Here is a 26,271-nt window from a genome sequence, read left to right as displayed (position 1 = left end):
GCTGGGGGTTGCCTAAACTTGTTTCAGGACTTCAACTTGTACAAGGTCCACAAATAAATGGTGCATCAGTCCAAAGACTGCTAAATATGGCTGCACACATGGAGCAGTTTTAAAGCATATGGTGCACTGATAAATGAGCTATTCGTAACAAAGTAATGCACAATAAGGCTGTACTTTGAATCTTTTATTTTCATAAAAAAATCAAAACGAGACATATCTTTAAAGCCCAAATTCTCATATAATCCTAGATCTTCAATTGCTCTTAAAGGGACACTTCAGACACCAAAACAATTTCATCTAAATGAAGATGTTATGGTGCCATTAGGCCCCTGGCGGCACTCTTACCTTAAAGGGTAAAACCATTCTCGAATCACAGTTATCTCTAGCAATGATGTCCACTCCCCCAGGTGTCATCCAGCTTCTTAATTTTCAGTTTCAGGAAGCGCAGAGTGCTGTCGGGCAGGAGCGCCACTGATTGACTGAGAGCGTTCAGCTGACACTCTGAGACAATCAGTGTCTCCCCATTCACTAAACTGGCTTGAGAAAGGTACGTTAAGTGAATGGGGAGTCTCGGAAGTGTTGGAAGTCTCGGACTGAAAGCAAATGAATGGGCAGTGCTGTCGGGTGGCACATTTAAGACATTGTGGGTTCAACGGTTTAAACCCTGAAAGTTAGCTGGTACCCAGGACCTCCTCGCAGCATAACTACTTCATTCTGATTAAAATTGTTATGGTTCCCAGAGTGTCCATTTGTCATGAAGGATAAATTGCACTATAATAATGTATGGATCCAGGGCCCTATTGGAAGATATTGCCCCTGCAAAGATAGTTTCCATAGTTCAGTATTTCTACTACATTTTATAAAATTTTAAAATCACATCCTGGCAATAAGTGCATCCTGAAGAGCTGATATCTACTCAGTTTCCTCTTTATGCTGCATTATGCTATGTATGTATTTTGATTGGATTGTGAATTAAAAACAATGGGCAAATGTTAACATAACATTAATGTATGGTGTTTAATTCCTCTATTTATGCTATTAAACCAAACTCTAACTAAAAGTCCTATTTCTCTTGACCAATTATACACCGTATCCTCTCTTACCTCTGTCGTTGATCCATTCAATTTGAAGTTAAAACTGTAACAAGCAAAAATGCCTAAACAATGTGCTTTTTACTAAAGTTTAAAGACTGATGAACAAGTAAAACAAAAAAACATTACATATCAAACCACAAATTGAGATGTCAGAACACAGTGAAATCATTGGGTAGAGATGAGAGGTCAGAAGGCACAGTGAGGTCAGGGTAGAATACACGACCTGTGGGACAGGTCTGACCACATATCTCCCCCTTACGATCACAGGACATATGAGGCTGGACCTTTCCCACACGCCCGATATTCTCCAGAGGACCCAAAGGTGCCAGCTGAACCTGACAAGGGGAAGTGCTATAGTATTTTATGTTCATACTTAATGGGAACACAGATATCTGGAATGTATGGTTTAAGATGCCTTAAGCACAAGAAAGGTATGGACAAAGGCAAAGTTTTGTTTGCTGTTTCCTGGATAGGGGACATCTTGGAAGGGTCAATTTTATTTATTTATGAATCATTTTGCCAGTGCAGACTATGTACTGGCAAAATGCCGGCTACGTTCTATAGTAAGTAAAATAATAGACAGTATGTTACAGCAGGGTATTTTCAAGATGGAGTATTTTGTTATACTGCTCGGTATGGTCTAGGTGGAGGTAGTGTTATCATGCTGTGTATATTATAGGGAGAGCAATTTTACAGTGCAGCGTATACCGTGTGTTGAACAGTGTTATAGTGCTAGTTATACAATGGGTGGATTTACTTCTTTGTTTTATGCACCTATCTTGTTCTCTGTAATTCTTGAACTTAGTTTTCCTCCCTGCTGTTTTTTGGGAAAATTACCTCAGCTGCGTTTTTGACTATTGTTCACTGGTTTGTCTTGCTTCTTTTTAGGCATATTGTTAGGCAATACCACCACACTGACTATCCTGTTACCTAACCTTTCTCTTGTAAGATTGTCAGTCTGGTCAAAGTTCTGTGTCTTGAAGTATATGTAACCCGGATATTATGACAGGACCATGGATACCTGCAGGCTTGGGTCATTAGCCTTCTTCTTATGAAGAGGATTTAGACATGTTTCCTCAGCCAGAAGAGCTTGTAACCAGGTTGAATTCTAAACTAATCCAGTTTCGACAGAGCAGAGTTTGGTTTTATCATTACTTTATTGACCAATAATGGTAGAAGATTGGTCAACCTTTATGGTACCTGAGTCATATATGCCCAATGAGGGTGACTCTAGTGCTATTGGTGCTTGACTTGGATAGTTATACAACGATCTTGTTTCTGTAATCCTTGACCCTGGCCTTCTTCGTCTTTTTTGTCAATTTTCTTGCATCTTTAACCTTGGTCTGATTTTTGGGGAAATCTACATTGGTTTGCTGATTTCTCACCTTTGTATAGGCATTCCCTCAAGTGTCTACAAAGTACTGGTATTTTTCAAATTTCCAGTTTCTTAACATGTCCTCTTGTTAGATTAGTAGGTTGACCAAAGTTCTGCGTGTTGGGGTATCCATACTACTGACACAGTATTATGATGTAGTTTAAAATATCGATAGTGCCATATTAAAGTGCCTGGTATTATCAGGGAGAAGTACTATTATAATGCTGGATTTAGAATATGGTGGTTTCCTGATAGAATCAGTACTATAGTGCAGAAAATGGAATTTTAAATGTGTTATGCGTGAGTGAAAAGATTATGTTACTGAATATTAGTGCGAATAGTGAGCAGCATCAAAGCTGTGTAAGAGCTCCTTACCTGGTTACATGTGTTTATATCCACACCATTCCTCAGATGCTCTAATGCTTTGTCCAAGTTGCCAGCTCGGGCAGCTCGCAGGAAGCTGGTTGCTGCATCAGCCTGTAAAAGAACGTGGGCAGTGTTAGCATCACAGGGTAAGATGCCAGCATGAATGTGCTATATTTATAACCCTTTACTCCTCTTCAGATCTCCGGATTAATAAACCATGACAATAAATTATATGAAGAGACTACTTGTTGACGTTAAGAGACAATTCACAGTGGCAGTAGAATAGAAGATGAGCTAACCAGACTAAGAATGGTTCAATTTTACAATTTATATCTGAAATATACATTTGCTTCACACTTTTCTACAGACCTTGTTTAAACTTCAGCCTACCTCTTGTTATATTCTCTGTGGTATTTCTAGCAAGGGATGTACATACCCTGGTGTAGTATGTTTTGGGGGCTTTCTTTCTTTTATTTTTTTGTTGTTGTTGTTGGAACTAAGGAATGAGATTCACTAAACAATAAAAGTAAACACAAAAAAAAAACCCATCAAAGTATCACATTTATTTATTAATCGTAATGGATTAAGGATCTAGTAATGATCTGAGAAGTGTCACCTTTAGGGGTATGCTCCAAAGTATGAACGGTCGAGAATTCAAAGTGAAATAGTTACATTGGACAAAAAAAAAAAAAATAGTTACATTGGACAAAAAAAAAAGCAAATTAATTTTTTCTTCAGTTTTGCTATTTCGTATTAAAAAAATGCATCTATTTTGTGAATATTAATGTTATATAGTGTTTATATATGTATAAAACAATTACTGCACTCTTGCCTTAACACAAAGAGATGTCACGCATGGTTTACCATTATTTATCTTTTATATTACATGAGATTTAATTAGAATTATGCTTGTAATTTTTAATCCGAGTATTCCTATTATGTTTCGATTCCTGTCCCCTCCCATTTAGACATAGAAGGGGTTAAAACTTTTATTACATTTGTCCTTACTCTAGATCCAGCAGATTGAATTAAAGGCAAGAGTTACAAATCACATCTGCTGCCATGGATTGTAACTCCCACCATCCTTATTTAGACTGGGGTATGCCTCTGTGCTATCTTGAGTTAAGGGTCACTCACAGCATAGTGTTATGCCTCGTTTCCACTGAGCGGATCGGTTTGGTTCGGTTCGGTACGGTTCGCTATTTTTGGGGTTTCCATTATGAAAGTGGTCCATACAAGCGAACCGTACCGATCCATTCAGGGTCCTGCTTCAGATGTAGGGCCATAGGAAATGGAACGGTTCGGTTAGGGCGGAGCTACTATACAATCTATTGATTGGTGGACAGGAAGAGCATTTGGAAGAGCATTTTTTTCTAAACCCCGCATGGCCCTGAAAGGTCTGACTTGCAGTGGAAACGCTCACCAGAATGGGCTGGTCCATCCTAAACCTTCCAAACTGTACCGACCCGAACCGATCCGCTCAGTGGAAACGAGGCATTAGTAACACCATGCATTACAGAATTTGAGAACATGATCTTATTGTTGAACGATAATATCTATATGCATGTATATGTGTAGCCAGAAATGTATACAGTCACACATCCCAATTAGCAGGGTGCTGGATATCCTCACTCCTATCTGTATAGTAGGAGTATCTAGGGAGATGCTTAGGTCTGTCTTTCCTCTGTTATTGCTGCTTAGCATAAAAGATGTTAAAAGCTGCAAGCCATTTGTATGTCCATTATAAATGCAAATGGCATTCCTCTCATGCATGTGAGAAGAGCTTTTGGTGACCAGATGCACCCTTTAAGCTGGGGCAGTAATGGAGAATGTATTGTACAGAGCTACATTGAAGACATTGTTACCTTTTAACGTGAGTGTATATTTTTGCCGTTTGTTTATTTTTTATTTTATTTTTGTAAGATTCCATCTTATGTTGGCTTAAATTCTAAAAAGCTTTCATCCTAAAGCCCCCATTCTCTGTTGTTGGTCTCACATGGGACAGTAGGTGGCAATAATTGGGTTATAAACGGTCTGTGTTCTTAGCTTGTGTGATGTTTCACTCCCATATTAACCCATTTCTCTCCTTTACAGACCATTACTGGATCAGCAGTGAAAACACACTGGCATAAGTGAGAGGTAAAGACAAAATGAGTTGGAGCATTGGTGTCCACCTTAATGCAGTGTAATAATTATTGCCTTGAGATTCACATATATTTGGCTATGACAATACCATATGTTTAACCTTTTTAATTACTGAGGGGGTGTAAGCATCTAACTCTCTTGCAGGGGATCGATGTCTTCTCTGACACTTAAAAGAATATTTAAAATTGTGTGACATGTAAAATAATTTAATGATATATTCTGTTCAAAGATCATTAAAATCATTAAAATATCAAGAAATATAGTATACATGTGCTAGAGAAACTGTGTGACCATGAGAAATATACAGTGCATATATGCAGTGTATCTTTAGGATGTACGGTGACTTTATATGATATACATTTTACATTACACCCTGTTTAAGAACTATACATTGGATGTTTAATGTGACTTTTACACTGCGTTTTATAAAATATACAGTGGTATAAATAGATGTACAATATGAATTTAAGACATATGCAGTGTGTGCAATTGGTATGTGTAAGAAATAACGATTGTAAGAGAGAAACTGTGTTTGCTAATAGTAATAATATTATGTAAATTAAATACAGATTTAAAGAGATATATAGTGTGTTTATATACACTCCCTAAACATACAATAGTAGAGTTATAGGAAACACAAATGCAGAATTTAGAAGGAAAAATAGCAGATCTGAGTAAAAACAAATTATTCTCCACCACAGTCACAGCTTGGCTATTACGGCCCGTATTTTGCCATTTCTTTTCCAAATATTAGCTGAGAAGGCAAGGCCTGGTGTCATATAGCCAGCAAAGGGGTCAATCAAGACAGAATATTGGGAAATCTTAATTTAAGTGAATCTAGGAGGTGTTTAATCCACTTCTGTCATATATAGGTACTAAAAATGATTCTTGTATTATTAAACTGCATCACCCAAAAACCATGTTCTATAATATGTGTTTGCTGGAGTGACTAATTCAGGGGAATTTGTCTAAAATGACATGTGGCTCAGGAGACCCACAGTATTTTAGATATGCTGATCAATAAATGGCTTGAAACTATAATTGGATTGGGCTGTTTTCCATGTTCTTGGACTAGAAGTCACCCTAAGCCAGCTTGCATATGGAATAGCAATAAGCAACTCTTGACAGGTGACCTATAGCAAGGATATGTAGGATAGAGACCTCCCATTGGGGTCCTCTTTAATACCTTCTGTTTTCTGTTGGAATAGTTTCTGCAGACCGTCATTTTTATGGCACAATTGTTATCATATACTGACTTGGGGTAATGCGAGTGGTAGAACCGTGAAGTGACTGGGGCACAAGTCTTTTACACAATCTGATGTTATATACTGTCTCTCTAAATGTTCATGTTGGTTGTGTACTTTTTATGCAATTCATAGTGTATATGTTTGCATGTTGTTATGGTGTTTTGTTTATCAAAGAGCTGTGTAGTTTGTGCAAGAAATTTAAATTTGTATATGAAGTGTGTGTATACTTTTGTATTGTTTGTGTTTGTTGTCATGGTGTTTATGAAAGAGATGTAGAGTATGTAAGATATTACAGCATGGGTGTGTACTGTGTTCCAGTGTATGTATGATTTTACAGCACATTGTAATGTGCCGGTTAATTGTGGATCATATTTAGGCCATCTAGGCTCACTGGGCAGAGGGTGAGGGAGCAGGGCAGTGACCAGTTAAGTCGTAAGAGGGCACTGACTCAATTAGGAGTCTGCCACAGCTACTGCACCTCACTCTTTCCAGCAGACTGGGACACAGTGTAGCAGGTGTCTAACAGCTTGCTCGTGAATAAACTCCCTGGAGACCCCAGTGCCAAGAGGGCAGATGTAAAGCAGCCCACCCCCTTGCCCACCCTGTCTCACAATATGTCCCCCCCCCCACACCCCCTTGTTACTCACAGGCCGTGCCCGTTGCCTGCCCGCCCGCTCTGCCATTCTGCTGCATACAGACAGTACCCCCCTCCCTCCTGTCTCACACACTGCGTCCCTCCCCCTTCCCCACTCTGCTTTCTCTCCCCCCGTCCTCCTTTTTCTCTTCTCTCCTGTCTTTAAATACCAGGCACAGTGCCCAGGACTTCACTACCGGACATATTGGATGGTAGATCACCAGGAACCCTGTAACCCCTTGAATGACAGAGGGACAGGCTGTATGGGTCTAAAATATGAATGTTACTACAAAATATATAACAATATAACATACAGAGCGTTATAATAGCAGTTGCACTATGCAAGACAATATTGCAATGTATGGAACTACAGAGTGATTTTATAGTCTACAAAACAATATTTCATATGTCAATATTATATAATCAATATAATCCAAATAATAGCAAGGCAATCAATATTATATTATAAATATAGCAAAAATAGCTTAGTGGTTAGTCCTCCTACTACAGTATCTCATATTTACAGGTTTGGCCCTTGAGTTAACGCAGCCTTTGAAACTTTTACTGTCAAATAAGTACTTGTATTTGGAACGATAAAGTATTAATATCACAAGACATACATTAACCCCTTAAGGACACATGACGTGTGACATGTCATGATTCCCTTTTATTCCAGAAGTTTGGTCCTTAAGGGGTTAAAAGTAGATGTACCCTTCCTAGCTAACTTCTTTGAGATTATTATTTTAAAAAAAATAAAATAAAAAAATATGTGTGTGTGTGTGTGTGTGTGTGTATATATATATTATTATACTATGTAGAACCTTATAATTTTTTTAAAATTTTTTTTTCAATCTCTGTTTTAATTGAGGCAATAGGTATATGGTACAGAATAAAGAATTGGGAGTGTCAAACAGGAGGTATAAAGCATGCACAATGTACATAAATTGTTATTGAAAACTCCAGCTTAAAACTGCCTAATCACTTCTTTTTAAAAAATGTTATTCCTTTTTCCCGTTTTCTTTTTCTTTCCTTTATATTATTTTCTTTCTTAAACCGTATAATTTTCTCTCCCAAGGTAATAATATAATAGCAATAAAATAATTTAAAAATGTTATACTATGTAAAGCTTGGTATACAATGTAAACCAGAATAATAGAGCTTTATAAGTAATATACATGTTACTGTCAACATATACAACAGACAACAATATTATAATACTCTGTTGTATTATAACATATAGTGTATTAACCTACGGTTTCTTGTTACAGCATGCAAAAGAAAATTATACTGTAAACATCATAATGAGTAATAATACCATGGAACAGTCAGACTAATATTTTGCTAGCGCAATATTACAACATACTGACCAATATTTTCACTTACAGTGCCATGCCATTGTATACAAAAAATATAATTTAAAGGGGAACTGTTGGATCTCCGGATTTTTGGTATATGTTTCCCTTTATGTAACAAATAATGTGTTTGTGAGGTGTAAAAAATTAAATGAAATGTAGAATGCTACAAATTTCTATCTTGCAACTGGTTACCTTAATCATCGCTCCCTGTCAATCATTATTACAAACTCTGTCCTTTGCACCTGTCAGCATACAGAAGGCACACAGAGAAGAGGAGAAATTTTAAAATGTTCAATTTCTCCCCTTCATTTGCAATGTTTGCCCTGGCTATGCCTGTCCATACTATATTATGATATTTGCTAGATCTTTAAAACAAAATATATACACTAGAACATCTCTTGAAAAGAAAGTTGACAGGTTATAGGTAATTTTCGGTTTTATTCAATGGTGTAAATTGCAGAGAAGTGACCGTTCCTCTCTTCAAATGTTTTATTTTGCGATTATAATATGCAGTGTTAATTGTAATTTGAAAAGCAATTATTATAATATACAGACCAATATTTCTTTTTTTTTTTTTTAATTCTTTATTTTTGTAGTGCATAAGGATATAACAACGCGTATGTGGTACCCCAAAGGCATTCCACATGCTTTTCAATGACATTCACAACAGTGGGGAACATAGTAATATGTGCACAATTTTTATATTAATGTAAAAGGTCACTTCTGTTACGCCGAGCTTAAAAGTGGGTTCAATACCTGAAGCAAGAAACAGTTAGGTAAGGTCGTGTATATAGATATTTTATGCATAGTAAACATGCTATTCTAACTAGTAACGACCAGCTATTCCATTTAGTGAGGTTTAGCAATTACGAGGTAAATCAACGCATGTTATATAGTAAGACTCAGGCTTGGTAGTAGTAGTAGTAGTTGAGGTGTGTGCTTTGTGGTATGTCTGCTATGCATACTGTGAGTGGTGATAACCGTGCACTGAGTGGACAGAGATAGGTAAAGGCAGCATGGAACCTAGGATGTAGCTCACAGTAATAATTGGAGTTGTAACCTGCCGCTTTCGGATAGCAGTGCTCGCAATTTATACCACCGGGGTTTAAACCAAGAGGCAAGGAACTGCACAACCTGCGAGGTAGAATATCTTGTGTAGCTATGCTTGGCATATCAGTAGCTAAACATCAGTAGCTAAACAATCCCAGCATATTATACACTTCCTCTACATTGATACAGGAGTCTCAGGAGCATGTCCCATCGCTCGGTGCATCCCGTGAGTAACAAGGAGCTCCGGTTGTAGTTTTGGGTGCCCAGTCATCTGATCCCCAGCATCGGCAGAGGTGAGACATGTGTAGGGAAGTCCCAGTGATTATCAGCCACAGTGAACCGGTACAGGGCTCTCCTCCAGCTCCGGGTCTGTACAAGGGTGGATATCGCCAGTTCTCTGACTCCGGTGTACATGCGGACCAAGTCCCTCCCATGCCTGAGGTGTGAGAGTCGCGGTATGTAATTATGTTGGGTAATCCTATGGTAAGTTGCTTGGTAGATGCAGGGCAGCGATGCCTCGAGGTGTTTTCAGCCCGGAGGGGCAAGTAGCCTGGCGGGTAGCTGGTTAAATGAGTTGGATGTTAGGCTCAGCTGGGGGGGCGACAGGTACGGGGGATTTTTCTTCCTGCTCTCGGCCCCGAGAGGGGACATCCGTTGTGGGCAGTAGGTGTTTCTCCCTCCCAGACAGCGTCCGATTGGCGGTTATATTTTACTCGAGGCCCTCCGGCATGGCAGGTGTTGTAGCTGCAACTCATGTGGACTCCCTGATTTAGGGTTAGGTGGCACAGGCCGTGATCCGCCGCCATCTTGTGAGGTGAGTCCTGCGGGTTTCGTGCGCCATGGCTCAAGCTCTCCCCAGTGGGGACCGGGATGACCCCCCCGGTCCATAGGGGGGGGAACGGGGCCGGCAAGCGACTCAGGCAGTCGGCATGTGGTAGTAGAGAAGGGGGACCCGGCGGCGGCCGTCCACCTGGCTCCCCTCCCGTGCAGGCCGCAGCCCTCGAAGCTCCGTGCTTCCTCTTGGGTGCCAGAACTCCCGATCTCGGGGTCTGCTGCCTTTCCCACAGCCGTGGGTTTCTTGTTGGCTCGTTTATAGGGCGAAAGTCCGCGTTAAATCGCTTAAGAGGCCCGGTTTCTCCGGAGCCTCTCCTGCATGCGACCGGTTAGCATGGCGGTCCGGCCCCGCCCCCCACAGACCAATATTTCTAACTAATCTTAAAAGGACACTCCAGACACCAAACCAACCTCATCTAAATAAAGTTATGGAGCCATATAGGCACTCTTAACTCAAACCTTCTCAAAAGGTTTAACCCCAAAGTTGCCTCCAGCAGCTATGTCTACTCCCCCCCCCCCCCCAGGCAGCATCCAGGGTCTGCATTTTAAGATTCAGGAAGCGTGGAGTGCTGTCAAGCAGGAGCACCACTGATTGACTGAACGCTGTCAGCTGACATTCTCAGCCAATCATTGACTCCTCATTCACTAAACTGGCTTGGAAAAGGCAAGTTTCTTTCCAAGCCTGTTTAGTGAATGGGGGTGGTCGCTGAGAGTGTCAGCTGACCACTCTCAACCAATCAGCGGCACCCCTGCCTGGTGGCACTCTTAAAAATTCAGAAACTGTATGCCACCTGGGGGGAGTGGACATCCCTGCTGGAGGCTACTTTGGGGTTAAACCATTCGACAACGGTTTAAACCCTTGAGGTATGAGGGCCTCCTGGAATCATAACAACTTCATTTAGATGAAGTTGTTATGGTGCCTGGAGTGTCCCTTTAATGTTATAGTATTCAAATACTGTAAAATGCACAGTACTTTTATACATTTCTTATACAATGCATGGATGAATAAAAGTAATATTGTGACATGCAAAACTACCGTATATAAGGTAAAATAAACTTGCAGAAGAATATTTTATTAGACTTTGAGTGGAAGAACAGCGTGCAATATTGTTGAGTGTAGAAGGATACCATGGACCACATTATGAATTCTTTACAGAGAAAAGCTTTATTGCTAGTAAACCTTAAGTGGAGGAGCAGAATACAGATTTACTGTATACGCACAAATGGCATTATCATTTTTCTATCTGATCTTTTTTTATTGGAAAGACCGCAATAATTGTGGACAAAGTCAGTGTTTCTTATCTGAGTACTTCAGCTGAAATATTTCATATTTTCGTTATATATAAAAGTTCAAAAACATAACAGTTAAAAAAGCTGCTGTACAGAGTAAAATAAACACAACGTGCATCAAAACATATTGACACTCTAGTAGTAGGAGATCATGTACAGTGAAACCACTGAAATCCCCTGAAAGTATGTTTAAGGAAACTGTGCCATAAAACCTTCACTTTTGACGGATTTGTCAATAACATTTAAGGGTATTCAGGGCATATTAAAATGCTCGTTTGACTTCTCATTTAAAAGAATGTTCCTTCCCACTGAGGATTTTCCACTCTGCAATAACCTACCTAGGGATTCAACTACCGGCGGGCATCCAAACCCTATATACCAAAAACTATACCCCACTGCTACAAAAAGCCCACAACGACTTAATCCAATGGAGGCCCTTGGGGATCTCCTCGCTGGGGCGCATCACTTCAATCAAAATAAACCACCTCCCCAGGTTTTTATACCTTTTCCAGACCCTCCCTTTACCAGTGCTCAAATCAGATTTCAGAACCATGCAATCAGCAATTGACTTGTTTATTTGGAACGGATGCAAACCAAGGGTCCGTAGAAACACCTTATACATCCCCAAAAAATTCGGGGGCCTAGTCCTCCCGAACTTCACACATTATCACTCAGCAGCGCATTTAGCGCAAATACAACAATGGCATGTCCCACCCAGGAAAAAAAAGATGGGTAGACCTAGAACACCTGATTTTTGGCTGGGACCACCCATCCCTATACATGTGGACACCAAAACCACACATACCCTTACCCCTCCCCCACTTCACTCCCAATCACACACGCACTGGACCGATGGGACAAACTGAGCAATAAATTCGAACTCTCCTCTTTCCTCTCCCCCATGACCCCAATCTGAAGGAACAAACTGTTCCTACCGGGACTAACTCCCAAACACTTTGCCCATTTCGAACAAAGGGACATATCCAGACTAGGACACCTATACCAGGGCGACAAAATCCTACAAATCACAGACATTAAAGAATCATCCTCCCTCACGACATTCGACCATTTCAGATATATTCAACTACGTAGTTTTGCAGCAACCCCCAGCATACGACAAGCCGGAACGGCCCCACTCACCCGATTCGAGCAAGAATGCGTAACACACCCTAACAGACAGCGGCAGATTTCGGAAATGTAGACGGCCATAGCTACCCACTCTACACAGCTTTCCCTCCCATACATAGCGGCATGGGATGCAGACATAGGACCCCCAGAAGACGCAACTGACTGGTCGGATATATGGGAGGCTACGGCGTCCATCTCCATCTGCGTTACACACACCAAACAAGCATAAAAAATGCTATTCAGATTGTACCTGACACCACAGCGCCTCGCAATCCTGCACCAAAACACGACTAACAATTGCTGGAAACAATGCGGGGAAACAGGGACATTCCTCCACTGCTGGTGGACATGCCCAAAGCTCAAGCCCTTATGGCAGGGAGTAACATAACTAATAACCAAACTAATGAATAAACCCTGACCTACAGGCCCCTGGACCCTACTGCTCTCAAAACTGATAGTTAGTTTGTTTTCCGCTCTTGTGAATGTTTCTAACTGCCTGAATAGCACTAGCAACACGCAGAGCCATAGCAGAACTGTGGTTCTCGACCCGTATCCCAACACAAGAAATGGTTACAAGAAAAATCCTAGACAGCTCACAAATGGACAAACTCACAGCACAACTACACGACAAACCCAAACAATACCACAAAATCTGGGATCCCTGGCTGGAAGGGGACACAACCATACCTTGGTAACAAACTCCAAAAGAAATTCACAACACCACCCACCCCTGAAAACGACACGCACACACTCACGCCCTCCGGGGATTACTCACATAGGCACACCGCCCCCACATCTCCTAAATCCACACAGCAGCCTGAATGGAGGGGAGTCACACCCAGGCGGAACACGGAACGAGTGTCTATAGCCTGTCCCTGCAGGCTTTTCAATGTAAACACTGACTTTTCAGAGAAAAGGCAGTGTTTACATTGCTTCCTAGTTACACCTCTTGTAACAGACACTCAGACGGTCACTAGAGGTGCTTCCTGTGTCAGTGCTGCACAGTGCTGCAGCACCTACATTCAGGGCCTCCACGCTCTGGAGGTGCTGAACGTTCCCCATAGAGATATATTGATTCAGTGCCTCTCTATGAGGAGATGCTGATTGGTGTAACGTTTTGCAGCCAATCCTATGGCAAAGCATTGGATTGGCTGAGATCATAAAGCTTGATGATCTCTGCCATAGCGGCAGGGCCAGTCGAGGTGAGACCAGTACGGCGTGGGGAAAAACAAAAAGGTGAGTAAATACACGATTTTTAAAGCACACACAGGCACACATGCCCAATGACACACATGATTGCTACCTGTGGGCGACCGGCCAGGGGGTCACGCAGGACAGACAGCTGGGTGTGCTGGCGGGCGCAGGGGGAGCTGTGCTGTCTCTGCTCCCAAGCGCGCAGCTTAATGAGACTGGGGCCGGAATATGTCATATTCCGGCCCCGGTCTCATTAAGTAGCGTGCCGGGGAGCAGAGCAGAGACAGCACAGCTTCCCCCATGGCCGCCAGCACACGCAGCTGTCTGCCCGGCCTCAGGTGCCGACGACCCACCGTGAAATTTCCCAGTATCCCAGTGGGCCAGTCCGGCCCTGCTTACACCAAGGGTTCCCCATTAAATTTTCCTGTGGAACCCTTTGACATAGTATACCAACATCGTGGCACCCACGAAAAAAAAATTGCGCTGTAGCACAAACCTTTTAATAAGTTGCTTTATTATCATTTTCAAATATTTTGCTCATAAACTGTTTAGTCTTATGAAACTCCTGAATCTTTCGCTTAAAAAAGGCAATGTCTTTTATCTTTGTACTCTGGGTGGTTTTGCTCAAAATGTAATTTGGGAGGTGCTAACAAACGGTTTTGCTATTTTTTTTATTGCTATTTTTTTTATTTCTGGCATTTGGGAATCCAAATTTTAAGTAGTTGTCGTCATATTTTCTCTGTTTGAGAAGAAGATTGGGTAGAATTGTGTGCTTTTCTTTTTTTTTCTTTTTTCTTTGACTTGTCACTTGTCTCTATTTGAGGAACAGTAGATTCAACTATTTTGGACTTGATTTCTTGTTGTATCGTCTTTCTCAGTTTCTAAAATTGTCGAACAATTAGAAGAAGTAGTAATAATTTTTCTCTTGATAGCTTCTAGTTTTAACCAGTTGTCCAAATTCATGGTTGTTGGTTGGTAAAAAACAAACAAACAAACACTGAAAAAATACAGATCTCACTACCTGACTGCAATGGATGCTGTTTTTCATAATGCTCTTAGAACTTAGTGTAAGAAGGATTTTGAATCTGTCTTGGAGCAAAAAGATTAGAACACTTCTAAACAGGTCTCACTACCTGACTGTAAAGGATGCTGTTTTTTTTTTTTTTTATAAAGCTCTTAGAAAGAAATGAACATAAGCAGAGAACACTTTACTACAGATTTCACCAAAGGACGCTGTTTCGTTAACAGCTCTTAGAATTATAATTTTTTTTTTTTTTTGGTATATCACAGATTTCTACTTTATAGTACGCAGAAAAAAATATATATATGTATGTATATAAAAATAAATAAATTATTTTAAAATTGCCAAAATCATGTGGATACTCTCATTTTACTCTTGCAGTTATTTGGTAGTTAGAAGAAATTGCAGCTACTCCCATTAACACTATATGTTATACAAGCAAGCCTCACTTCAACCAAAATTAAAACCCCTGCTCTTGTGAGAATAGGGAACTACATGGAGCATTTAGCAAAATAAATTTGATATCGCACGTGGATCAATATGCCAAGTCAGTGTAAGGCAGCTTAACACTAGGGGGGAGAAGAATGGGAGAATATTGAAGGAGAGCGGAGTAAAGTAATCCAGGGAGGAAAGAGGAGTAAAGGAGTCCTGGGAGGAGAGAAGAATTAAGGAATACTGCGCGGAGAGGAATTCTTACCTAAATGACGCTGCGCGATCTCTGCTGTTTCCGACCTTGCTGGAACAGCAGGGAGCAGTGGCCATCTTGGATGGGGCAATTCACGGCGGTACCCCAATTTTGTTCTCTGTTCCGCAGAACACCAATTGGGGAAATGCTGCCTTACATTATCACACACATTTTTAGCTGTGTATGTGAATTAGAAATGTTAGCTATAACTTGAACAAAGGAATGGCTTCTGTTGACTGTAACCATATCAAAATAATAAGCATAAAAAAGCAGCATAATTTACGGTGAAAATAGTCAACATAGCTTTCCATTTAGAATATTCTGGCCAACATTTCTGTCAATTCCAAAAAATTCCTAGTTGAGAGAAAATCTCTAATATACTTGCAGTTATTTCCTAAATTGTTGACATTTTTGCTGTGTCAGAAAAGTGGAAAATGTTTCCAGTTCAACTCTATTGGCCTGGCATTTACAATTAATTGGGCAATTTCCAGTTTAGTAAATAACCTTGAGAATTAATCTCAAAAATGGAAATTGTTGAGAATCGACAAGGGAATTTCAAAGTACCGTATATACTCGAGTATAAGCCGACCCGAATATAAGCCGAGGCCCCTAATTTTATCCCAAAAAACTGGGAAAACTTATTGACTCGAGTATAAGACTGGGGTGGGAAATGCAGCAGCTACTGGTAAATTTCTAAATAAAATTAGATCCTAAAAAAATATATTAATTGAATATTTATTTACAGTGTGTGTATAATGAATGCAGTGTGTGCGTATGAGTGCAGCGTGTGTGTATGAGTGCAGTGTGTGTGTGTGCATGAATGCAGTGTGTGTGTGTATGAATGCAGTGTGTGAATGCAGTGTGTGCAGGGCCGGTGCAAGGATATTTGCCGCCGTAGGCAAAAAAAATTTTGCCGCCCCCTCCCCCCCCCATATGTCCTGACTTCCCCTCCTCCTCCCTCAGTGGTCCTTACCTCCCCACCCCCGTGTTCCTTCACCCCCCCCCAGTGGTCCTGACTCACCCCTCCCCTAGTGGTCCTTACCCTCCCCTCCCCTAGTGGTCCTTACTTCCCCCTCCCCTCCCATAGTGGTCCTTATCCCACCCCCTCCCTCTCATAGTGGTCCTTATCCCCCTTCTCCCTCCCATAGTGTTCCTTATCCCCCCCCATCCCTCCCATAGTGGTCCATATACCCCCCCCCTCCCTCCCATAGTGGTCCTTATACCCCCCCTCCCTCCCATAGTGGTCCTTATCCCACCCCCTCCCACCCATAGTGGTCCTTATCCCACCCCCTCCCACCCATAGTGGTCCTTATACCCCCCTCCCTCCCATAGTGGTCCTTATCCCCCCCCTCCCTCCCATAGTGGTCCTTATACCCCCCTCCCTCCCATAGTGGTCCTTATCCCCCCCTCCCTCCCATAGTGGTCCTTATCCCCCCCTCCCTCCCATAGTGGTCCTTATCCCCCCCTCCCTCCCATAGTGGTCCTTATCCCCCCCCCTCCCGCCCATAGTGGTCCTTATCCCCCCCCTCCCTCCCATAGTGGTCCTTATACCCCTCCCTCCCATAGTGGTCCTTAACCCACCCCCACCCTCCCATAGTGGTCCTTATACCCCCCCTCCCTCCCATAATGGTCCTTATACCCCCCCTCCCTCCCATAATGGTCCTTATACCCCCCTCCCTCCCATAGTGGTCCTTATACCCCCCCCTCCCATAATGGTCCTTATACCCCCCCCCCCTCCCATAGTGGTCCTTATACCCCCCCCCCCCCCATTATGGTCCTTATACCCCTTTTTTTTGTTATTATTAATTTTTTTTTATTATTTATTTCTTCTTATTTTATTTACATTTTTTTTTTTCGTCCCCCCTCCCTGCTTGATATATGGCAGGGAGGGGGGCTCTCCTTTCCTGGTGGTCCAGTGGCAGTTCAGTGGGGGGGAGAGGGGGGCTGGCAGAGCTGTACTTACCTTTCCTGCAGCTCCTGTCAGCTCTCTCCTCCTCTGCGCCGTCCGGTCAGCACCTCGGTCAGCTCCCAGTGTAAGTCTCGCGAGAGCCGCGGCTCTCGCGAGACTTACAATGTGAGCTGACAGAAGAGCAGAACGGACGGCGCAGAGGAGGAGAGAGCTGACAGGAGCTGCAGAACAGGTAAGTTACAGCTCTGCCAGCCCCCCTCTCCCCCCCACTGAACTGCCACTGGACCACCAGGAAAGGAGAGCCCCCCTCCCTGGCTCTCGCGAGACTTACACTGGGAGCTGACCGAGGTGCTGACCGGACGGCGCAGAGGAGGAGAGAGCTGACAGGAGCTGCAGGAAAGGTAAGTACAGCTCTGCCAGCCCCCCTCTCCCCCCAGTCTGTATTATGGCAATGCAAATTGCCATAATACAGACTCTGACTCGAGTATAAGCCGAGTTGGGGTTTTTCAGCCCAAAAAATGGGCTGAAAAACTCTGCTTATACTCGAGTATATACGGTAGACTAAAATCGCTGAGTTGGAAATATAGGCCAAGAGGGGAGTTCTCAAAATCAGCTATTTTGGCATTTTGTTCAAATTCTCATTTTAGTGAGTGTGTATGGGAAAAGCTGTATCAGCATAGAGATTTCCTGAAATGTTATGTAATACAGGACTTGACAATTTTGCTTTGAATCTATGAGCCAGCTAAAAAAGTTAGGAGCCTTTTTTTTTTCTTCTTTTTTTTTTTTTTAAAACGAACAAAGCTTTGTTTTAAGCGACAAAAATAAAATTCTTAAAGGGACACTTTAGTCACCAGAACTACAGCAGGTTAATGTAGTGGTTCTGTGTCTATAGCCTGTCCCTGCAGGCATTTTCATGTAAACACGGCCTTTTCAGAGAAATGCATTCATTTAATTTGGTTCAATGCATCTCTATGAGGAGATGCTGTGTTTGGCTTGTGCCGGCACTGCCCATGATCTGCCTTCTTGACAAGCACAGCCAACCCAATTCTTTCCTATGGGAACACATTGTGATTGTTTCAGAACACCACTTCTGATTATGTCAGCCAAGCAGGAAGATGAGGGGCAGAGCCAGCAGCAGCAGACTGGAATAAATGTATGATTTTACTATATTTAGGGGCGAAGGGGGACCAAAGTGCTAGATGGTGTTTTTAGCACTATAGGGTCAGGAATACATGTTTGACCCCCGATGGTGACATCGCTGTTGGTTATTAAGTGGCCATGGGGGGCAGGTAAAGATGAGCTTCCTCTTCTATCCACTCCTTTTCTTCTAGGGGCAGATGTCAGCATTATACTCTTGCTCATGCTTAAGAGTACAGCATTGAGGTTTATGGAGGATCCGCTCCATAGAAAGAGCTTTTTTTTTTCTCATCCGGTTGTCACTGCTGATGGCTGGAAAATGACAAGCTTGACAAAAGGTAGCTCTGCCTTTTTGTCAAGTTTATCAGGCGTAGGAAAGATACGGAGAGTCCCTAGTTTGTCTAAGTATATCTTTTGACTTGGTTGCAATTTTAGTGAAATCAGTCAATCTGAGTATTTCATAAATATTCTATCTTTATGAATATACTTATTTTTCATGTGGGGTGAAGTTAAAGGGTAGGAACTGAAGGCAGACATATATGTTCAAATGGTGCAAAAGGAAAGTAGAGTTCTGCCATTGAGCATAAAATCTTGCCAAAGATAAGTAGGAATTTATAAAAAAAAAAAAAAAAAAAGGTCTAAGAATTCAAACGATGTAAACAAAATTAAGTAAAATGACACCATTTGTTAATCCATACTTCACTACCAAGCTCTTTGAAATGTGTGATCACATCTGCTTTACAGATTTAACAGTAATAATTTAAAGCATAGTTACATAGTTACATAGCTGAAAAGAGACTTGCGTCCATCAAGTTCAGCCTTCCTCACATTTGCTTTTGCTGTTGATCCAAAAGAAGGCAAAAAAAACAGTCTGAAGCGCTTCCAATTTTGCAACAAACTAGGAAAATTTCCTTCTTGACCCCAAAATAGCAGTCAGATGTCTCCTTGGATCAAGCTGCTATTAGCCCACTAATTAGAAATTGTATCCCTGTATGTTATGTTTTTGCAAGTATTTATCCAATTGCAATTTAAACATCTGTATAGACTCTGACAAAACCACCTCTTCCGGCAATGAATTCCATATCCTCTAATGCGCCGTTTTTCCAAACTGAAGAGATTTAAATTTTTTAACCTTTCTTCATAACTAAAATGCTCCATTCCTTTTATCAATTTTGTAGCTCATCTCTGCACTTTTTCTAGTGCCATGATATCCTTCTTTAGAACAGGTGCCCAAAATTGCACAGCATATTCAAGGTGTGGTCTTACCAGCGATTTATAAAGAGGCAAAATGATATTTTCATCTCGAGAATTTATGCCCCTATTTATACATGACAAAACCTTACTGGCCTTAGCAACGGCAGATTGACATTGCATATTGCTACCTAATTTGTTGTCTATAACAATTCCCAAATTCCCAAATAGTTCACTACCATTTAGGGTGTAAATTGCTTGTGCATTCTTAACCCCGAAGTGCATAACTTTGCATTTTTCTACGTTAAATTTCATCTGCCATTTTAGTGCCCAGTCCCCCAATCTATCCAAATCCCTCTGCAGCAAGGCAATATCCTGCTCACATTTTATTACTTTACAAAGTTTTGTGTCATCTGCAAACACTGATACATGGCTTTCAATGCCCATTTCAAGATCATTTATAAATATGTTAAATAGAAGCGGTCCCAAAACAGAACCCTGAGGGACACCACTTACCACTTTTGTCCAGCTTGAAAATTTACCATTTATGACAACTCGCTGTACTCTATCCTTAAGCCAATGTTCTACCCAAGAAAAAGAATATTCATCTAGACCAATTTCTTTTAGTTTGAAGACTAACCTATTGTGAGGAACCGTATCAAATGCCTTGGCAAAATCCAAGTAGATCACATCCACTGCAACACCCTGATCTATATTTCTACTTAATTCTTCGTAGAATGCAATTAGGTTAGTTTGACATGACCTATGTTTCATAAAACCATGCTGATTATTGCTAATAACGCCGTTCTTCCCAATGAATTCCTGAATATTATCCCTTAATAGCCGTTCAAATAATTTCCCAGTCAGAGAGTTAAGCTCACAGGTCTATAATTTCCAGGCAAGGATTTTGAACCCTTTTTAAATATAGGAACAACATCTGCCTTCCTCCAATCCTCCGGTACAATACCTGAAACAAAAGAATCTTGAAAAATTAAATACAGAGGTTCACTTATTTCCCCACTTAGCTCCTTAACCTCTTAAGGACACATGACATGTGTGACATGTCATGATTCCCTTTTATTCCAGAAGTTTGGTCCTTAAGGGGTTAAGTACTCGTGGGTGGATACCGTCAGGCCCCGGAGCTTTATTTACATTAATTTTCTTTAATAGCTGTAGCACCTTGTCTCGAGTTATCCAATCACAAGTTATCTGCAAGTTTGTTGCAGCAATCATATGCATATCTCTTGCCATAGGATCCTCATTAATATATACCGAAGAAAAATAGTTATTTACAATTTCTGCCTTTTCCTGGTCTTCATTGACTAACAGACCCATCTCTGTTTTCAGTGTACCTACACTTTCATTTTTTGTTTTTTTTAGAATTAATGTACTTGAAAAAATGTTTGGGGTTGGTTTTGTATTCTTTGGCTATCAATTTCTCATTTTCTAGTTTAGCCACTTTAATTGCCTTTTTGCAAGTATTATTGGCTTCCTTATATCTTATATAGGATGCATCTGATTGGTCCGATTTAAATGCTTTAAAAGCCCTTTTCTTATTTTTAATCTCTTGTTTAGCAATGTAGTGTACACACTGAATATAGCCATATACGAACGCACAAAGCATTATCACATAGATATCATAACATACAGAATAATTACTGATAATCTAGTAAATTTATGTTCATGGTTTCACCTATCTGATCCTTCCTATCTTTTTATCCCAAATGTTCTCTCCTTTAGTTTTTCATCTATAATTAATTACCTCAATAACCCCATGTCTCCCCACCCATAATAGTGTGTTTTATTTCATTTTTTTTTTCTAACCTCAGACCTTATATTTCAGACTGGGCCCCTTAAAACAGCATTAACACCCAGCACTCCCAAGCAACCAAGTCTTGCAGAATCTTCTGAGCAGAGGCATCATCTAGTAGCTGGTGATGTCTCTCCAAACCCAGGTCCCCTCTCAACAAACTCACCACATACTAACCCAAGGATCCACACTAATCTCATACCAATCTCATGTTCCTCTAAACCCTCCTTCAATACTGCCCTCTGGAACGCACACTCTGTTTGCAATATAACTGGCTACCCTATTTCCTCTCTTCTAACATTCCATCCCTAATTCTCGGGGACTTCAATATTCCTATAAACCCACCTTTGACCTCTGCAGCCACTAAACTACTTTCAATTACTTCCTCCCTCGGGCTATCGCAGTGGGCAAATTCTCCCACTCATGTAGCTGGCAATACCCTTGACCTAATCTTCACTTATGCATGTACAGTATCTAATATCTGCAACACTCCATACCCACTCTCTGATCACCACCTCTTATCATTTGCTCTCACGTACCCCCTCACCCAACAACCTCAGCCTAACCCCCCTCAACTCAGGAGGGACCTTAATTCTCTTGATCTCCAGCAGTTGTCAGCTGACATTGATTCACGACTGCTGTCCATCCCTTCCCTCTCCTGTCCTTCACTGGCCATCTCCACATATAACTCTACTCTTACATCTGCCTTGAACGCTGCAGCGCCACTCCAAACAAGTACCTCAAGGAGGACCCGCCCCCAACCATGGCATACTAAATCAACGCGCTACCTGCAAAGATGCTCCCGTTGTGCTGAACGCTCATGGAGGAAGTCTCGCACCCAGTCAGACTTTGTTCATTATAGATTCATATTGTGTTCATACAGTGCAGCCCTTGCCAAGCAGTCCTATTTTTCCTCTCTCATTAGTTCATGTTCCCGCAACCCCAGGCGTCTCTTTGACACCTTTAATTCTCTTCTTCGCCCTGCTGTGGCCACCCCCCAAACTGTAGTCGTTTCTCTCACACCTCACTCCTCTGCCAGGCCTTACATTGGCTTCCTGTATGCTATAGGAGTCAATTCAAGGTACTGACTCACACCTATAAAGCACTGAACAACTCTAGCCCCTCTTATATCTCCTCACAGATCCATAGGTATGTCCCTTCTCGGTCTCTCCGCTCTGCCCGTGACCACCTCCTGTCCGTTGTCCGCACCCGTACGGCCAACTCGCGCTTGCAGGACTTCTCGCGGGTGGCTCCCTTCCTATGGAAAAGCCTGCCTACCGCCATCAGACTCTCCCCTATTCTTGCATCTTTTAAGAAGTGCCTTAAAACCCATCTCTTTAGGAAAGCTTACGGCCTCCAAGACTAACCCCTACCTCACATACCTGTCTCTTGCCCTCTCCTAAAGGGCAGCCCACCTTATTTGATTGTAAATTCCTGTCCTAATGTGTTTTACACCCCACCTCCTATAGAATGTAAGCTCGATTGAGCAGGGTCCTCTTCAACCTATTGTTCCTGTAAGTTTATTTGTAATTGTCCTATTTATAGTTAAATCCCCTCTCATATTATTGTAAAGCTCCACGGAATCTGTTGGCGCTATATAAATGCCAATTATAATAATAATAATAATACTACACACAGCTATATTGCCACTATGTAATATCCCTTGAATCATTATTAACCAGTCTCAGTGAGATACCCTTACACAGAACCATGTTTTTTAGTATACACTTGGCAGCGGCATACACCTAACTCACACTGATGTGCTCTCATAAATAGATGTACAGGCAAGCAGAGCAAAGTCTGAAATATGTACTACTCACACTCTGAGCAATATCAGAGTTTTACTAACATGCAGAGCATCGTCACAGAACTGTACAAATATTCTTATTACTAATATCACAAACGTATAATAACAGGCAGAATCAGACGGGTAGGTCAGCGCTTTCTTTAAAATGGTTACTCCAAGCACCAAGGTGCCTGGAATCTGAATGTGTAGTGTTTCACAGTGAAACTCGGCACACACAGAATTTAACCCCTCTGCTATGTTCTGGTCTGGCTAATGTCAGATATCAGTCATTGGCTGAAGACAGTCTGCAGAAGCCAGAAGTGTATCACCAGGCCAACAGGGAGCATCAGAGGCTGGCACAGACTCGGGTAAGGGGCAAACCATTGCTGAACAGTTATCGGTGAAACTGGGCCAGGGTGCTTGAGCGGGCTTTAGTAGTTATGAGGCTTGGAGTAATACATTAGGGTTTTAAATAATTGCATTCTCCCGGTCAGTATTGGGTCAATACAATTTTATTTTTAAAAAGCATCTATTATTAAAGCAGCTAGTGGGCAAACATATAGAAAGTAATGTCATAGACATAGACATATACTAACTAGTATTAATGTAGTGTGTTGACTATAGTTTTTTTTTTTTTATTTTTTTTTTATTTTGTCTGACACAAAATAGAACTGATGTCAGTGCGCTGGGAATGGCTATACATATTAAGGTACGACTGACCCTTTAACAGACTAACTGATGTTATGCCAAGACGATATAATATGATACGGAGAATAGGAAACAAGGCATCATTAGACCAGACAGGAAATTATATAATTAGATTGTAAACTCTGCACGAAGTGAACTGCTTGTGCTTGCATACCTACTATTATATTGTCTTTATACCTGCTAAGATAATTGCATTTATTTTACTGTATGTCAGCTGGAAATTCAACCAACAAATATGTCTCTCTCTCTCTTTCTCTCATATCATAAAAAACATGATATTATAAGTGATGCACTGGGAATAGTAAAAATGTGTGTCCTTTTTAAGGTTTGTGCTATTTTATTCACTTCCTGAACCTTGAGTACATGCATCTAAAGTATGCAGGCTGATCCAGTTATGACTGTCAGGGACTGCTTCCTGAAATTAGATACTTCTTTATTTTTATGTAATCTATAGAGCAGACCATGGCCAGGTCCCAGGTTTTTTGTTGTGCCTAAGAAGCCCTTCCATAGATGCTATACCTATCATTAAAAAGTACTGTTTGCATCGACACCCTGTTCAGTAGGTCTTTGAATTAAATTACCAAAATGCAAAGTTATGCACTTCGGCGTAAAGAATACACAAGCAACGTATACCCTTAATGGAAGCGAATTAGGGATAACAACACACGAAAAGGACTTGGGAATTGTTATAGACAACAAACTATGCAACAATGTGCAATGTCAATCAGCAGTGGCCAAGGCCAGTAAGGTATTGTCATGCATGAAAAAGGGCATTCATTCTCGGGACGAGAATATCATTTTGCCTCTCTATAAATCACTGGTAAGACCACATATTGAATATGCTGTGCAATTTTGGGCACCTGTTCTAAATAAGGATATCATGGCACTAGAAAAAGTGCAGAGGCGGGCTACAAAATAAATAAAAGGAATGGAACATATCAGCTATGAAGAAAGGTTAACAAATTTAAACCTATTTAGTTTAGAAAAACGTCGCCTGAGAGGGGATATGATAACATTATACAAATATATTAGGGGCCAATACAAACCATTGTGTGGAAATCTATTCACAAACCGGACTTTACATAGGACACGAGGCCATGCGTTTAGACTGGAAGAAAGAAGATTTCGTCTAAGGCAAAGGAAAGGTTTTTTTACTGTAAGAACAATCAGGATGTGGAATTCTCTGCCTGAAGAAGTGGTTTTATCAGAGTCCATACAGATGTTCAAACAGCTACTAGATGCATACTTGCAAAGACAGAATATTCAAGGATATAATCTTTAATGTAGGGTAATAACTGCTTGATTCAAGGATAAATCTGACTGCCATTCTGGGGTCAATAAGGAATTTTTTGTCCTAGCTTGTTGCAAAATTGTGCTTCAAACTGGGGTGTTTTTTTTTTGTTTTTTTTCTCTTTTGGATCAACAGCAAAAAACAGGTGTGAGGAAGGCTGAACTTGATGGACGCAAGTCTCTTTTCAGCTATCTAACTATGTAACTATGTAACTATGTAATGATTGACGTATTTTATCCAATACATAAATAATCCCTGCAATACTACTTCAGTAGTTTATGGTTCCTGTGGATGTAGACTAGGTTTGTAGCTAAATTTCCGTTTATGAACTCTGCTCTGTAGTGGTGGACACCTCCATTAAATGTAATTTAAGTAGTCTGTGTATTTTTCAGCATTTTGCCAATTTAATCAATACAACTGACACTTGCTTCTTCTCCTTCACGTCATGCTGAGGTTTTATGATTTCTGTTATAATGGTAGATTGCAAATTCCATTTGTATATATAAAGGTCTGCTCATCACTTCAATGTTGCTTCTGCATGGAATTCAATTTCTCACTTTAGGTTCCTTTTGTGGATCTGTCATAGTTGCATAGTTACATAGGCTGAAAAGAGACATTTGTCCATAAAGTTCAGCCTTCCTCACATTTGTTTTTGCTGTTGATCCAAAAGAAGCCAAAATAATCCAGTTTGAAACACTTCCAATTTTGCAACAAACTAGGAAAAATTCCCTCTTGACCCCAAGCTATTACAGTAGCAGTTTGCCTACTATGACCATTTCTTTTCCAATGCTCCATGTTCAGCAGTTTCCATTTGAAAGTCCTAGCTGGCCATGTTTAGTTCAAGAGCTAAACCTGCAGATGAAAGTGTTGCGAAGTTGAACACCCCAAAGCTTTTTTTTTTCCTGCAGGAGGTCCATCATGATTTTTGCTTTGACGTAGGGAAGAGAGGGAGAACCTGATGAGCCCACAATTGAACAGTTTTATTTTTTTCTTTGCAGAGATGCACACTATTTATCTCCAC

The 26,271-nt window shown here is 41.1% G+C and overlaps 1 protein-coding gene across 5 annotated transcripts in view; it reads right to left on the bottom strand.

Moving 5' to 3' along the window:
* Positions 1 to 26,271, bottom strand: part of ANK1 (ankyrin 1) — a 201,535-nt gene that overhangs the window by 111,807 nt on the left and 63,457 nt on the right. For 4 of the 5 annotated variants that reach the window (XM_063448445.1, XM_063448446.1, XM_063448447.1 and 1 more), the window contains one exon: positions 2,845 to 2,946. In XM_063448445.1, coding sequence (XP_063304515.1) covers positions 2,845 to 2,946 — 102 coding nt within the window. Of the gene's footprint in view, positions 1 to 2,844; positions 2,947 to 6,874; positions 6,929 to 26,271 lie in introns of those variants that run through there. The other variant, XM_063448448.1, reaches the window with a different exon arrangement.

The sequence above is a fragment of the Pelobates fuscus genome, chromosome 3 (assembly GCF_036172605.1).
Source record: "Pelobates fuscus isolate aPelFus1 chromosome 3, aPelFus1.pri, whole genome shotgun sequence".
Classification (NCBI taxonomy): domain Eukaryota; kingdom Metazoa; phylum Chordata; class Amphibia; order Anura; family Pelobatidae; genus Pelobates; species Pelobates fuscus.
Note: the sequence above shows the minus strand (reverse complement) of the source record. Positions and strands in the feature narration are given on the sequence as shown.